This window comes from Cetorhinus maximus, chromosome 3 (assembly GCF_964194155.1).
Source record: "Cetorhinus maximus chromosome 3, sCetMax3.hap1.1, whole genome shotgun sequence".
Classification (NCBI taxonomy): Eukaryota; Metazoa; Chordata; class Chondrichthyes; order Lamniformes; family Cetorhinidae; genus Cetorhinus; species Cetorhinus maximus.
In genome coordinates, this window is record NC_135881.1 from 74,001,152 (window position 1) to 74,016,521 (window position 15,370).

The 15,370-nt window shown below is 43.2% G+C and overlaps 1 protein-coding gene across 1 annotated transcript in view; it reads left to right on the plus strand.

Annotated features, from left to right (window-relative positions):
- The window catches only part of LOC144678727 (E3 ubiquitin-protein ligase HECW1-like), a 676,338-nt gene that overhangs the window by 364,650 nt on the left and 296,318 nt on the right, over window positions 1-15,370 (plus strand). Inside the window, exons 8-9 of the mRNA XM_078538571.1 lie at window positions 9,123-9,223; window positions 10,653-12,056. Coding sequence (XP_078394697.1) covers window positions 9,123-9,223; window positions 10,653-12,056 — 1,505 coding nt within the window. The remainder of the gene's footprint in view (window positions 1-9,122; window positions 9,224-10,652; window positions 12,057-15,370) is intronic.

The following is a 15,370-nucleotide window of genomic DNA, read 5'->3' on the forward strand; positions in this document are numbered from 1 at the left end:
TTTTTACTGACTGACCCACCTCCAGCGAGTGGATTGATTAACACCCTCGACTTATCTTTGTTAATATTGGAAGTGAGCATGTTAGGGTCTGGTTTAGAATTTCTAAAAGTCCCCCCAAAGTCTCTGTTTTAGATCATCGATATCGTCTGAATATAAGTGGATGAATGCATGCGGTCTTCATAATTGGATTAAGAGACTGTCTCTAATATTTCATTCAGCTTTAATGAAATTGTGAGCAAAATATTTGCATGTTAAGAATATTTTATTCTGAACACAGAAGCTTTATAACCTAACCAGGCCTACCAAAAAGTAATAAAAACAGAAAATGCTGGAAAAACTCAGCTGGTCTAACAGCATCTGTGGAGCGAGGAACAGAGTTAACGTTTCAAGTCCATATGACTCTTCTTAGGTGGGAGGGTTGTGGGTGGAGACCCACCTCCCCACCGATTAAGTCCATTGCAGAAGGCCCATGGACAGCCTTCCCTCCCCGCTGATAATAAAGTCCCAGAAGTGGACAATTAATGCCACTTAAGGGCCTCACCCTGTCACCGCAGCAAGCTGGGGGCTCACCATGTGGGGAATTAGACAGCAAGCCCCTGTGGGGTTACTTTCAGGCTCCTTGTGGAGGGGGATGCGGTTCCCTTCTTCGAAGGCACTCAGTGCCTGATTGGGGACCCAGCATTGGGAAGGGGGGAACCCAGTGAGGACCACCCCCTAACCTTGCTGTTGATCCCGTGCCCCCTCCCCTGTGACCCCAACCATGCGCCCCCCCCACCCTTTCCCATCATCACTGTGGCCTGGGATCTAGCGTTGATACTAGGCCTTGGGTAGGTGTCATGCCGGCAACAGCCACCCTCTCCCCCGAGGCTCTGCCGTGCAATAGAGCTGCCAACCTCTGATTAGCTGGCAGCTCATGGGGGGCAGAACGTGCACAGCCAGTGTCCTTGATCCCAGGGAAGGCCTGTCGCTGTCCAGTTAAGTGTCTGAGTGGCACCTAATATGGCAGGCTTTCCCTAAAAGAGGTGGCGAGGGTCTCTTGCCAGCTCTCCAGCCAGCAGGGGAAACTCCCATTGCCTACATTTAATACCACCCATAATGACTTACTTTGGACACTGTGTGGGGACTAGAAATCTGAATTGTAATTTTAAAAATCACAGTAAATGTTCCTCCCCCTCAGTAATATCTATATTGTGTACAATGCTCCCATGCATATCAGGTAGATTTCTCTTCCTAGAATTAACTTTTCCACACCAGTTGAACTTGCCACATAAAAGGGGAATAGGCCAAGGAGGACATCCATACAGTATTTTTTCTTAATTCACCTCTACAGAATTGCTTGTAGGATAAGCAAGTGGTTTTTGAAGCTATAAGATTGAATCCAACATCCCTTGTACATGTGAGACAGCAAAGTGCAGAACAGTCCAGTGAGGGTTATAACATGATTAAGCACATTCTTTGACTAAATGATCCAATTATAAACACAATCTTTCTCTTTCTCCTATTGACAAATAATATGAATGCAGAAGTACATTAAAAATATGGTACTTTTGTACAAGTGATCCCCAGCAGGAGAAGAAATCGTTTAATTTTTCAGTAATACTTTATCATGTTTCTTCCATCCGTGGGAGAGGTTTACCGGTCTTCTGTGGAAATCAATGCCTGAATTTTACGGTGGTTGGGGAGAGGGGTGGGGGGCACCCCTGCCCCTGCGCCGGAAGTAATGTTAGACACCAGCTGACCCACGTTATACAGGGCTGCTCGCATTAACGAACGAGGTGAGAGTGGGACTTCCGTCCCTCAATGAGAGGAAGTCCCACTGTCAAGAGCTGTCTCGGCAGCACTAGCAGCCCCAACCCAGAATGAGAAAACAGTCAAAATGGGGAAATAAGAATACTGGTCCAAACTGGTCTTGTATACCTTAAAATGGAACACCAGCAAAAACTGGGAAATAAGAGCACTGGCCCGAACTGTTTTTTTACCTTCTGGGAACAATGCCAGAAGTGGGTGCTGCTGGGACTGCAATTGGACCTCGTGATTGATGGATTCTACTGCTGTTACCATGATATATTCTGTTGTCGCTATGCTAGAATGATACTGCTTGGACCCCATGAAGCAGTCTTGGATAAGTTACAAGGAAGTCTTTATTAAAAATACTTAACTATGTACATATTTATAGTAGATATGGAGAGGACTCCATATTAGGTCCGTACACATTGCTACTCATCTCTAGACTGACCGTAGCTCTAGGTCATGTGCCTTGTTACATCACCGTGTGAGTGGTACTATGCTCAGTCCCATGTTAACCCTTTGGGTACCATATCCTTCTACCACAGACGTAAAGACAGCCATGGCTTTGCTTAAAAAAACAACCGACCCACTCCCGCCCTCCTGTCCATGTATGTATTATGGTATAGGCAGTCAATTTTTTTTTCATTTATTCGTTCTTACATTGTGGGCATCATTGGCAAGGCCAGCATTTGTTCCCCATCTCTCATTTCCCTGGCCATTTCAGAGGGCAGCCACATTGCTGTAGGCCAGACCAGATAAAGACGTCAGATTTCCTTCCCTAAAGGACATTAGTGAACCAGATGGGTTTTTACAACAATCGACAATGGTTTCGTGGTCATCATTACTGAGACTACCTTTATATAAAATTTTGTTCACTGAGTTTAAATTGCACCAGCTGCTGTGATGGGATTTGAACTTGTGCCCCCCCAGAGCATTAACCTGGGCCTCGGGATTACGCTTTCGGTGATATTACCACTAAGCCACCATCTCCCCACAAATTGTTGTGGTACCAAGCTCAATTGATGGTTAATTATTTATTTCAAAATAGCAGGTGGGCTGCCAACTTCAGGGACAGCTCAGGGGTGGGATGGAAGGTGGTAAAATCCAGCCCCATATCATCATCAGGTTTCCAATTAGATTTAGAGTAAAGTGCTGTTGGCTAATCCTTAGGAAAAAGAGTTGATGAAGTGACATCTACTACACCGAGCTCATAATAAGTCACGCATTCCTGTCTATCATGAAAATAAACAGTACAGTTCAATGTTTCGGGCCTTAATCAGGCAATGTTCAGTCTCAATCACTGAGGAGAGCAGTAACCTTTTAGTAGTGGAATGATGTACAGAAGTTTTATGCAGCCATCTAGTGGTCAGAGATGGAATGATATATAAATGCCGAGTGCTCAGGAGAGGTAGAAAGTTGTAATGTCATGAGTGCGATTGTTGATGGCACATAGAGAGCCAACTACACTTCCCACTTCAGAACTGCATTAGCTAAAAATTATGAAAGGTGTTTTACAACAGCTTAAATAAACAAAAGGAATGGATTGATATAAGGCTTTTCACATCCTCAAAGCACTTCACAACCAATTAACTATTTTTGAAATAATCTGTTGTCCTGTAGGAAACACAGCGACCAATTTGCAAAGTCCTATTACATTAAATTTAGTAAACATCAGGTAATTTTTTGATGGTATTGGTTGAGGGATAAACATTGGCCAAGATTCCAGGAGTACTCCTTACTTATAATGGCACAGAATTGTTTACATTCACCCGAGTGGGCAGACCAGGCTTTGGTTTAACATCTCATCTAAAAGATGGCACTTCTGTCAATGCAGCACTGCATCAGTACTACACAGATTATACACAGGGGTCTTTGAGTGGGGCTTGACCCCACAACCTTTGACTCATTGGCAACTGATCTAAATGTCAGTAACTAAGCAAAGTACTATGATCAAGGATTTGATCCTTTAAAAAATACTACTTGGAAATCCAGTGAGCCTGCATTTACCTGAGCATAGTGAATGGAAACTTGCAATTGTTCTGTATAAATGTTAGGTGCTAGAGTCTTAAGTTACATCAGCAAATGATTAACAATCGAGAAGGAACTAAAGTGACCTCATCGAAACGTAGAAAGGAGGAACATAAGAACATAAGAACTTAGGAGTAGGAGTAGGCAATTCAGCCCCTCGAGCCTGCCCTGCCATTCATTACGATCATGGCTGATCTCATTTCGGCCTCAACTCCAATTTCCCGCCCTCTCCCCATAGCCTTTCAACCCATTACTAATTAAAAATCTATCTCCTCCTTAAATTTATTCAGCATCCCGGCATCCACTGCACTCTGAGGTAGTGAATTCCACAGATTCACGACCTTTTGAGAAAAGTAATTCCTCCTCATCTCTGATTTAAATCTAGCACCCCTTAGCCTAGAACTATGGCCTCTCATTCTAGAATGCCCCACAAGGGGAAACATCTGCTCCACGTCTACTTTGTCTATCCCCTTTAGCATCTTATATACCTCAATTAGATCTCCTCACATCCTTCTAAACTCTAGTGAGTATAGACCTAAACTGCTCAATCTCTCCTCGTAAGACAAGCCCCACATCTCTGGAATCAATCTAGTGAACCTCCTCTGAACCGCCTCCAATGCAACTACATCCTTCCTCAAGTAAGGGGACCAAAACTGTGCACAGTACTCCAGGTGCGGTCTCACCAATGCCGTGTACAATTGCAACAACACTTCCCTATTTTTTTACTCTATTCCTTTAGCAATAAATGCCAAAATTCCATTTGCCTTCCTTATTACCTGCTGTACCTGCATACTAGCTTTCAGCAATTCATGCACGAGGACACCCAGATCCCTCTGCACTGAATCATTTTGAAGTTTCTCTCCATTTAAATAATAAGTCGCCTTTTTATTCTTCCGACCAAAATGGATAACCTCACACTTATCCACGTTAAACTCCATCTGCCAAACTTTGGACCATTCACCTAACTTGTCCATATCCATTTGTAAATTTCTTATTTCTTCATTGCAATTTACTTTCCCACCTATTTTGGTGTCATCTGCAAATTTAGCTATAGTTCCTTCTATCTCTGAATCCAAGTCATTAATATAGATTGTAAATAGTTAGGGCCCAAGGACCGAACCCTGTGGCACCCCACTATTTACAGCTTGCCATCCAGAAAAAGACCCATTTATCCCAACTCTCTGCTTTCTGTTGGTTAGCCAATCCTCTATCCAAGCTAATATATTACCCCTAACTCCGTGTGAACTTATCTTGTGTATTAATCTTTTGTGCGGCACTTTATCAAAGGCTTTCTGGAAGTCCAGATATACTACATCTACAGGATCCCCATTATCCACTTTGCTTGTCACATCTTCAAAGAACTCTAGCAAATTAGCCAAACACGATTTACTCTTCATAAAACCATGCTGACTCTGATGGATTGCATTTTGACTTTCCAAATGCCCCATTACTACTTCCTTAATAATGGATTCTAACAATTTCCCAACGACAGATGTTAAACTAACTGGTCTATAGTTTCCTACTTTCTGCCTCCCCCCCTTTTTGAATAAGGGCCTTATATTAGCATTTTTCCAATCCACTGGAACCTTTCCAGAATCCAGGGAATTTTGGAATATTATCCACTATCTCTGCTGCCACTTCCTTTAAGACCCTGGGATGTAGGCCATCAGGCCCTGGGGACTTGTCAGCCTTTAATCCCAATAGTTGGCTCAGTACTTTTTCTCTAGTGATGGTGATTGTTCTAAGCTCCTCCTTCTCTATATCCTCTGCACTACCTGTTACTATTGGGGTGGTACTAGTGTCCTCCACTGTGAAAACTGAGGCAAAATATTGATTAAGCGTGTCTACCATTTCTGCGTTCCCCACTATTAACTCTCCAGTCTCGTCCTCCAAGGGACCAACATTCACTTTAGCTACTCTCTTTCCTTTTATATACTTGTAGAAGCTTTTGCTATCAGTTTTTACATTTTGCGCTAGTTTTCTTTCATAATTTACCTTTGCTCTTTTTATTATTTTTTTAGTAACCCTTTGATGATCTTTAAAAGTTTCCCAATCTTCCAGCCTGCCACTGACCTTTGCAATTTGGTTTGCCTTGGTTTTTGCCTTTAAGTTATCTTTAACTTCTTTGCTTAGCCATGGATGCTTTTTCCCCCTCTTACCATCTTTCTTCCTCATTGGGATATATTTTACTTGGGAAAAGGAAGCCAGCGGAAGAAGAGCCAATTGAAGAATCAAAACAACACTGGAACAACAGACTTCACCTGAGGCTAGTGAAACAAAACAAACTAAAGCTGAACAAACCAGAATGGAGATACGATGGCAGAATCCATACACTTATTGGTAGATTACACTTACAACAATGCAGCAATATATAGAAGCTACAGTACATGTTGGCATTTACCCTCCACACAAACAAGTCTGCATAGTCCTAAAATGGTTATATAATAATGACTCCCATATTTAATGTTTGCAATTAGGTGAATTTTGAGTTTAATTTAATGAAGTTTCCTGGAAAAAGGGGAGATGTAATGATTTATTAACAATGTATCTGGTCAGTAATGATATATAAACTGAGCTGAATTTAATGGCTGCAGCAGTGGCACTGTCCTCCGGTTAGAAAGCTGGGAGCAACCCAAGCAGGGCCACTTTTGGAAACTCCGGTGGCATTAAATGTATATCAGACGATTAACTACCTGCTATGCGGGCTTCCATGCCTTTAAAGGCAAAGATCCTGCATCCAAGAACTGCTGGTCAATCAGAGCCCAGCAGCCCTTCAGTCCCAGCAGCACCAGCGGGAACAGTGGCCACTGTTGGGACTGCAGCCAACCCCAGACCAACCAGCAATGAGCAAACCCCAGAGTGCAGGTAATTTGATGGGGCTCACCAGAACCTGGGGATGGGCTGGTTGTTGTGGAGAACTCTTGAGGGAGATTCTTTTAGCGGAGGTGGCCGTATTCTGTGGGTGCCCTCTGTGCCCAATCAGGAGAGCCCCCGAGCCCACAGGAAGGCTGCCAGCTTTAACTGGGTCACCTTGCCATATGACATGCAGGCCAATCTGGCTACCTGCCACTTAAAAGCCTTATAGGGGGAGAGTTGGGAAGGCAAAACTCTCCACCCCACGCCTTCCCTTATGACTTAATGGCACCTGCCACCACCCCTCCTTGCTCCTCCCCAACTTTCCTAGCCCACTACTGGGGGTGGGAGTTGAATTTTGCCCACCATGTGTGCCAAGAATGAAGCGGACATTTTGCGTAAAGCTTGAAAAGCTGTAGATAGCTTCTGAGAGTTGTTCTTCAAATTGGCCATAAACTTATACAGTTACAAGATTAGATCAATTTACCTGGTAACACAAGCAACCTGTCTCTTATGTGGTTGTGGAGAAAGGGGCAATACTGTCAGGTACCTCAAAGCAGTCAGCAGAGTTTGTTGTGGAGTATGTGGTAATCTTTCCACAGTAATGATAGCTAGAAGTTTCAACTATCTGGTGTTGAGTGCTCACAATTTGCATATCACGTGACACAAAATCCACGTGCATTTTGATTTCTTAGCAATATTTATAACTCTTGTACTTTTGTATTCATTCCTAACTTTCAGCTCTGGTTACTGTAATAAGTTAGTTTGATAACCTCATGTAATTCAAAAACCGATAGGGCAGAATTTTCCCCCTGTTGGGGGGGAAGTTCAGGCGTGGGCACTTGCAGGCGTGCCTCCGATCGGTGCCCCCGATTGGGGGCGCGCTGCCATTTTATGTGGGCGGGCCAGGTCTGCCTGGAAGCACTATGCACAGGGAGCGGGGGGATTCCCTAAGCCGAGAGCACACTCATCTTCCTGAAGCTAAGTGCTGCTTCAGGGAGATCGGCGCCAAATTCAAAAATGGTAAATATAGAAAAATAAAATTTCCCTGACATGCCCCTCATGTGACACTGTCACATGAGTTGGGACATGTCCATCACTTTTAATTAAACTTTAATTAAATTTTTAGAAACCTACATGAAAACTCATCCCGCTCGTGGAAGTGGTTTCATGCTTTTTCTGAAGCCCGCCAGGGCTCCCGGCCTGCCCGCCGACCTGAAGGTTGGACGGGCAGGTCCTTTAATGAGTTCAGTTGCTTTTTAAATGGCCTCAATTGGCCGTTGACAGGTCGGCGGGCGCACAGCTGATTTGGCTGCACCCCCGTCGACCCAAAAATTGAAATGAGGCGGGATGACGTCGTGAGTTCAGCCTGACGTCATCCTGCGTCATTTTACACGTTGGCAAGTGGGCCCCGCCCCCCCGCTTGCTGACCTTAATGTCCTGCCCATAAATTTTTTGTACACAAAATTTGACTTGTAGCTCGGCATGGGTTTTTCAAATAATTCTGAAATGTGGTGCAATCAATATAAGTACATAAAAAGCTTTTCCTTATTCAAAACTGAAGATGTTGCTATAGAGTAATAAATGTTCTTCTGGCCCTACTAGAAGCAACATTCTTATTTTAGGACAAAAATAAAAATACCTGGAAAAACTCAGCAGGTCTGACAGCATCTGCGGAGAGGAACACAGTTAACGTTGAGTCCGTATGACTCTTCAACAGAACAGTTCTGTTGAAGGGTCATACGGACTCGAAATGTTAACTGTGTTCCTCTCCGCAGATGCTGTCAGACCTGCTGAGTTTTTCCAGGTATTTTTATTTTGGATTTCCAGCATCTGCAGTTTTTTGCTTTTATTCTTATTTTAGGTACCTGTTCAACATGCAATCACATGTATATATTAATTAGGCATACACTGTTTAAGTTTCAAACAGAAATACAAATATAACTTTCCAAACATATGTTGTGAGTTAACATTCACCGCCCTTAGGACCAACTGTTGAATTTTTCCCTTTCGGTTGCAGTGCTATCTGTGGAAGCTCAAGGCCCAAATGGAAGTGCAAAATGGCTGATGCAGTGCACATGGAGGACATTTTACATATCTGTCAAGTAATAGAAGAAAAAAAAAATGACAATGGGGTTTTTCTCTGCGAATTTCACTGGCAAGAAACCTATCAAGTGAATAATGTAGCCCATCTGCTTAATTGGTTGAGCTAACTTGATAGCTATCGAACAAAGGAGAATTTTAAGTGCCATTTATGCAACTGCTGGCCATCCAGTACCTTCCCAACGTTTACCAAAAAACACATTCCATGTCAATGTGCTGGGTTTCCTTGCTCCATGCTTCGAGCATAAAAAATTCATTGGCCAAGTTTCAAACTGATGTAGTAAAATGCCAACATCCTGCTTTATTATTCATGTGGGGAGAGTCCTATAATCATGTTTGTTTTCTTTCAGGGACAGGGTGGTGAGCTATACATTGGGTCGAAGGTTGCCAACAGACCATGTTAGCGGACAGCTGCAGTTTCGATTTGAGATAACATCTTCAATCCATCAAGGTTGCTGTTTACTTATTAACACATTAAACCAAAATCTGATTACAGAGACTAATCTAATTTTGGCAGGATACTTTAGAAAGACATCACCATAGATCCAGTCGCTGTTGGGAGAAAGTAATTTAATTTAATTTAGTTTGACTTTGATGAAACCAGAAAGAACTTTGTTGAAGTACTCGTAAAAGAGTGGAATTGGAGTGTGTTATTGGTTGGGTTCTGCTCGATCTGCCCATCACTTTATGGGCAGAATTTTACACCAGCGGGATTTTACGGTCCCGCCGAAGTCAATGGAGTTTAGAATGGCTCGCCACATTTCACGGCCCTGTCCCTGCCATGATAGGGCCATAAAATTCTGGCCATAAATCTGCAGAGCATGTTCTCAGAAATCAAAACAGAGAATCAGCTGCAATCAGTATAACGATCAGAAGAGTGAACGAGTTGGGTAGAATCCATGATAGAGCTGAGTATACATGGTGGTGGGTGGAAGAGCTTTAATGCTCTTTTCCTGTTCTACGCTTTTTTAATGTTCCTATGTTCTCAAAATAGAACAAAACATGTTGCTGGTATGTATAGGTGCGATGATTAGATGGCCTGGTTAGTACTCAGCACCCTATTCCTGTAGCTGCTAAATTAATTGCCACCAAATGCTTCTATCCATCTTTGAAAATGTCCCACACAACAGGCCGGTTTTATACTGGAGTCCTGCACCAGCTGTAGCACCTTGTTTGTAATTTTCATGTACAAATGCATGAGATGTGGTGGCCACTCATGAAAAGGCCCTGGATGCTTTGTGGAAGCGTTTTTGTGGAGCCGGGGGAGCAGGACCATAATACATAACGTGGCCTCTAATCCGACTGTTTCCTGATCCAATGGGGAGGGGATGAGGTCAACCTCTTCCTTCCTTCATCCAAAATTTTTGGACAGTGGATTGTGGCCCCTGTCACACCTCACTCCAGCTAAAGCAATTCTTTCCCAACAATCTCTCCCCAACTCTTTAGACTTAATTATGCTTCTGTCCTGATGAAAGCTTCTGCATAATTACTTCCTAATCCACAAAGGTTGTTCATTCAGAGACACATCTCCCCTCCATAGAGCTGACCACCTTCTCTCTATAAAGAATATTACTGTGAACTAATAACGCCAAGTGGCAGAGAGTAGATTTCAGTCGTTTCTTGGGGCCCATGTCCTAAAGGCCTAAGTATTGATTTTATAGGTTATAGGGATAGAGGTAGAAATGAATAAATATGTGTGGAACACTATGTGCTACTGAGAAGTGTAGGCAGTATTTTTTAATCACCCTTGTGATCTGTCTTTCCTTTTTATCGATACTTAATATTTCCAACATTTGTTGTTTTCAAAGTAAATGTAACCATACAGACAATCTATGTTGGGGTGCTTTTGTTTGTTAATTTTTGTATCCGACACTTTCTAGATGATGAAGATATTTCAGCCAGTAACGAAGCAGGATCAGCTGAACAGCAGGAAAATCAGATGATGGACTTAACAAAGCAGACTTGCTGTGAATCCCAGAGAGCTGGTGCTACAAACTTGGCAACAGAAGTGGCTGAGCAATTGAATGAAAGTGAAAGCCATGTGAATGGCATGGATTTAAAGAGTCCAGACAATAGGAATGCTGTGAGTTCACCACTCAGTGAATTAGATCAAACCATTGAGAATGAGAATGGAGTTAATGAGCACGACAAAGAGAATCCTTTCCCAATAGATACATTGGATCTCGGGGAGTCTATACCAAAAGTAGCTCAGCCTTCCCTTACTGATTTATCTCAACCTCAAGCTGAGTCTGTTTCGGATGGAACTTCTGAGACTGAAAGGGTGGAGGATACCACTGTCACTCAAGTAGAAGATGTGTGTTCTGGTGAGTCAGTACTTGATATTGAAGCTGTTGCTGAAGATATCTGCCAAGTAGAAGAGAATGAAACTGGTGTTGACAATAGCGAAGCTTTACTACAGCAGGAGGACAGTACATTGATATTGAGAAGAACAGTAAGGAGGAAAATTAGGCCATTCTCGCTGCCGGTGTCCGAGCTGGAATCTGTGATTGCCTCAGCTTGTGGTTCAGGGGAGCCAGAAACTCCTCGGACCCACTACATTACACTGCATCGCCTGCTCCATAGCTTGCCTTCTGCTCAGCTAGATGGCGACGATGCACATGAAGAGATAAATAACAAATTTGCTTCCTTGGAGCCACTGGAAAAAGAACTTGAGGACAAAAATGCACCTAGTGAAAGAGATACACCAGAGCCTGAAACTAGTTGTGTCTCAAGTGAACCCAGCAATGTTGGGCGAAGGATGTTGCCTCGCAGTGCATCAGTTGAACATCTTTCTGAGTTAGATCAGATTCTAGAGAAAGATCAGCAAAGAAATCAAAGTGAGACTGAGACAAATACTACACAGCAGGTAAATAATGAGTGGGACATCTGTAATACACCATATTGTAGAACTTCCTGTCACAGCACTTCCTGTTACAGTCCATCTTGTTACAGCACCTCCTGTTACAGTACCTCCTGTTACAGCACTTCCTGCCAAAGCACTTCCTGCTATGATGGTACAAATCACTTCTCCTCAAACCATACAAGGTTCTCCTCAATTGACAGTGCACGGTTGTCTGAAAGTACAGTTTTCTCTTCACAAGAAGAAGAGGAGGATGAAAACAGTGCATTTGAGTCAGCGCCAGATTCAGGACATAGCCCTGAGTACTGTGAGAGGGAACAAGTAGACAGCATCATTCAGTGGCCAGGAGAGCATGCAGCCCAAGCACCGGAAAGGACTGTGGTAAATGAAGAGTCAGCTGCAGGACAGAGCAACAGCATCGAAGGTTAGAGTCAGCTATACAGTATATGTACATTGAATAGTAACATTCTGATGCTAACACTGGCTATTTATGTTTGAACAATAAGGAGCAGCTTATACATCTGTGAATTAAAAAAACATTTTCATCTCTTTCTCTTTCTTTCCCTCTTCCTCTTATCAATAATACAGCATTTTTTAGCAGGATGCAGAGGGCTATGTTTAATATGTTCTCGAGTAGATAACCTGTAACTCAACTGACCAGTTACTGAATGGTTAGAATTACAAGGTTGGTAATTGGCATGTAGCTATCTCCGCCCAAATAACAATAAAGTGATCTTTATTAATAGTGCACAGGATAAGAGATATAGAAATAGTGAGGAAAGAGCTGACACCAATGACATAAGTCCCAAGAGACGCCTATGGCCTTCCCAAATGCTACCTCAACTCAGTATATTTCACAGGCCAGGATTTTACAGCCCCACCGCGGCGTGTCCTCCCCCTGGCGAGCTATTTAAATCTCCATGCAGTTCAGCAGGACCGTAATATCCCCCTGGGTGGAAGGAGCTGTAAAATCCTGGCCATAGTTCTCAAGTCTGGCACTCTCACTGTAGAATTGCAAACGCCATTATTTATAAATTTAAAAAAAACTTTCACCTCTTCGTAGGAAGAAAATTGCTCTTTGCTGAAAGAGTCCAGAAACAGATCACAACAAAGTGCATGCCGTCAGGCTACTTCCCCTTAAATAGCATGTGTATTTTTTATTGATGTGCAGCTCATGATGCACTGTGAAAGCCCTAAGCCAGGAGTTAGAGTTTCAGATACCAGTAACCAGTGAGGTGCTGCTGGCCGCCCATGAAACACCAACATTTTAACCTAGAGCAAAGGGAAAGTGGTGCAGACTGGGAAAGGGAAGGGTGGGTATGGGCCACAGAACAAAAAAACTTCTGTTTTTTTGAATAAGAACTCCACTTCAGTGGCCATTCCAAGCAGGTACTGCACAACTGGAGCACTGTTCAGGCACTCCAGCATATGTTGGGGCCTTCCAGTGCATATATATAAAATAATTTGAAATAAATAAATCCTCATATCACAGAATCACAGAATTGTTATAGTACAGAAAGAGGCCACTTAGCCCATCGTGTCCGCGTCAGCTCTCTGAATGAGCAATTCACTTGGTGCCATTCCTCCTCCTTCTCCCCATAACACTGTACATTCATTCCTTTGAGGTAACAGTCTAATTCCCTTTTGAATGCCTCGATTGAACCTGCCTCCCCCACATTCTCAAGGCAGCGCATTCCAGATCCCAACCACTCGTGCGCGAAAATGTTTTTCCTCCTGTCACTTTTGCTCCTTTTACCAATTACTTTAAATCTGCGCCCACTCATTCTCAATCCTTTCACAAGTGGGAACATTTTCTCCCTACCTACTTTGTCCAGACCTCTCATGATTTTGAATACCTCTATCAAATCTCCTCTCATCCTTCTCTGCTCCAAGGAAAACAATCCCAACTTCTCCAATCTGTCTTCATAACTGAAGTTCCTTATCCCTGGAACCATTCTTGTGAATCATTTAGGAACATAGGAAAATAGGGGCAGGAGTAGGCCATTTGGCCCCTCTAGCCTGTCCAGCCAGTCAACTAGATCATGTCTGATCTTCTACCTCAATGCCATCTTCCCGCATTATCCCCGTATCCCTTAATGTTATTGGTACCTAGAAACCTATCAACCTCTGCTTTGAACATACTCAATGACTGAGCCTCTTGTCTTCTGGGGTAGAGAATCACCACCCTCTGACTGAAGAAATCCCTCCTCATCTTGGTCATAAATGGCCTACCTCTTATTCTGAGACTGTGTCCCCTGGTTCTAGACCACCCCCATAACCTGTATCCAAACTGTCAAGCCCTGTAAGAATTTTGTACACTTCAATGAGGTCACTTCTCATTCTTCCAAACTCAAGAGAATACAGGCTCAGTCTCCTCAATCTTTCCTCATAGGACAATCCTGCCATTCCAGGGATTAGCCTGGTGAACCTTCGTTGCACTCCCCCTATTGCCAGTATATCCTTAGGTAAGGAGACCAAAACTGCACACAGTACTTCAGGTGTTGTCCAACCAAAGCTCTATACAACTGCAAGAGTTCCTCCTGCATTCGAATCCCCTAGCAGTAAAGGCTAACACACCACCTGCCTTCTAATTGTTTGCTGCACTTGCATGTTAGCTTTATTTCTGCACTCTCTCCAATGCCTTCACATCTTTCCTAAAGCACGGTGCCAAGAACTGGACACAGTATGCCAGCTGAACATGTTAAGGGACCATCACAGACTTTTAGAACTCATAGTCTGTAAACAAAGTAAATTCAGCACTCCTGTGCCTCCAAAGTTAGGCCACATTGGTAGACAATGCGGGTGAGGGAATGTGCTATCTCTGATTTGCACTCTCTTTCCTTTGAATATTTTGTGGTATAGCGTAGGTGTAAATCATGTGAGCCACACCCTGCAGCCAGGAGTGGATATCTTGTGCAGTACATATATTAACACTGTAAACAAGTACATCTGTGTGCCATTCATAATAAACTGGTGAATCTGCTATTTTATAAAATCAGTATTATTCATTGCATTTTTATGTTATATATGTTATAGGCACACACAAACATGTCCATTGACACATAGTATTTGACTTGTATCCCAAACAAAGCCTTTTGAAAAACGCTTCTATTAACTAGGAGGTTGACAGTGTGATTTTTTTTGGCAAGTGTAACTGTGGCGCTCAAAGCTGGCATTGTCCCATTAAGTGAGGTCAGCTAATTTAAATATTTTGATGGTTTTCCCACTATGTAGTCCATGAGTTTGAACTGAATAGGGAGCAGGTGGCCTACAAATAACTGTCTTGCTGTTAATCACAAAAAACTCTGGGCAGAATTTTCCCGTCGGCGAGTTGGGGGCGGGGCCCGTTCGCCGACGTGAAAATGACGCGGGAACCCCCGACATCATCCCGTTCCATTTAAATCTTCAGGAAGATGTGGGGACAGTGCGATCAGCTGCGGGCCCGCCAACCTGTCAATGGCCAATTGAGGCCATTGACATGGTAGTTAAACCAATTAAAGGCCCTGCCCGTCCAACCTTAACGCTGGCGGGCAGGCCAGGAGCCCCGGCGGGCTTCTGAAAAAACATGAAACCTCATCCACCGGCGGGATGAGGTTTCATGTCAGTTTTAAAAAACTTTAATAAAGTTTCTGTGATATTTATTAACACGACCTATCTCTTATGACATTGTCACATGAGGGGGACATGTTAACAATTTTTTTATTTTTCTATTTTTAAATTTTAACCACTGTCAGCGCT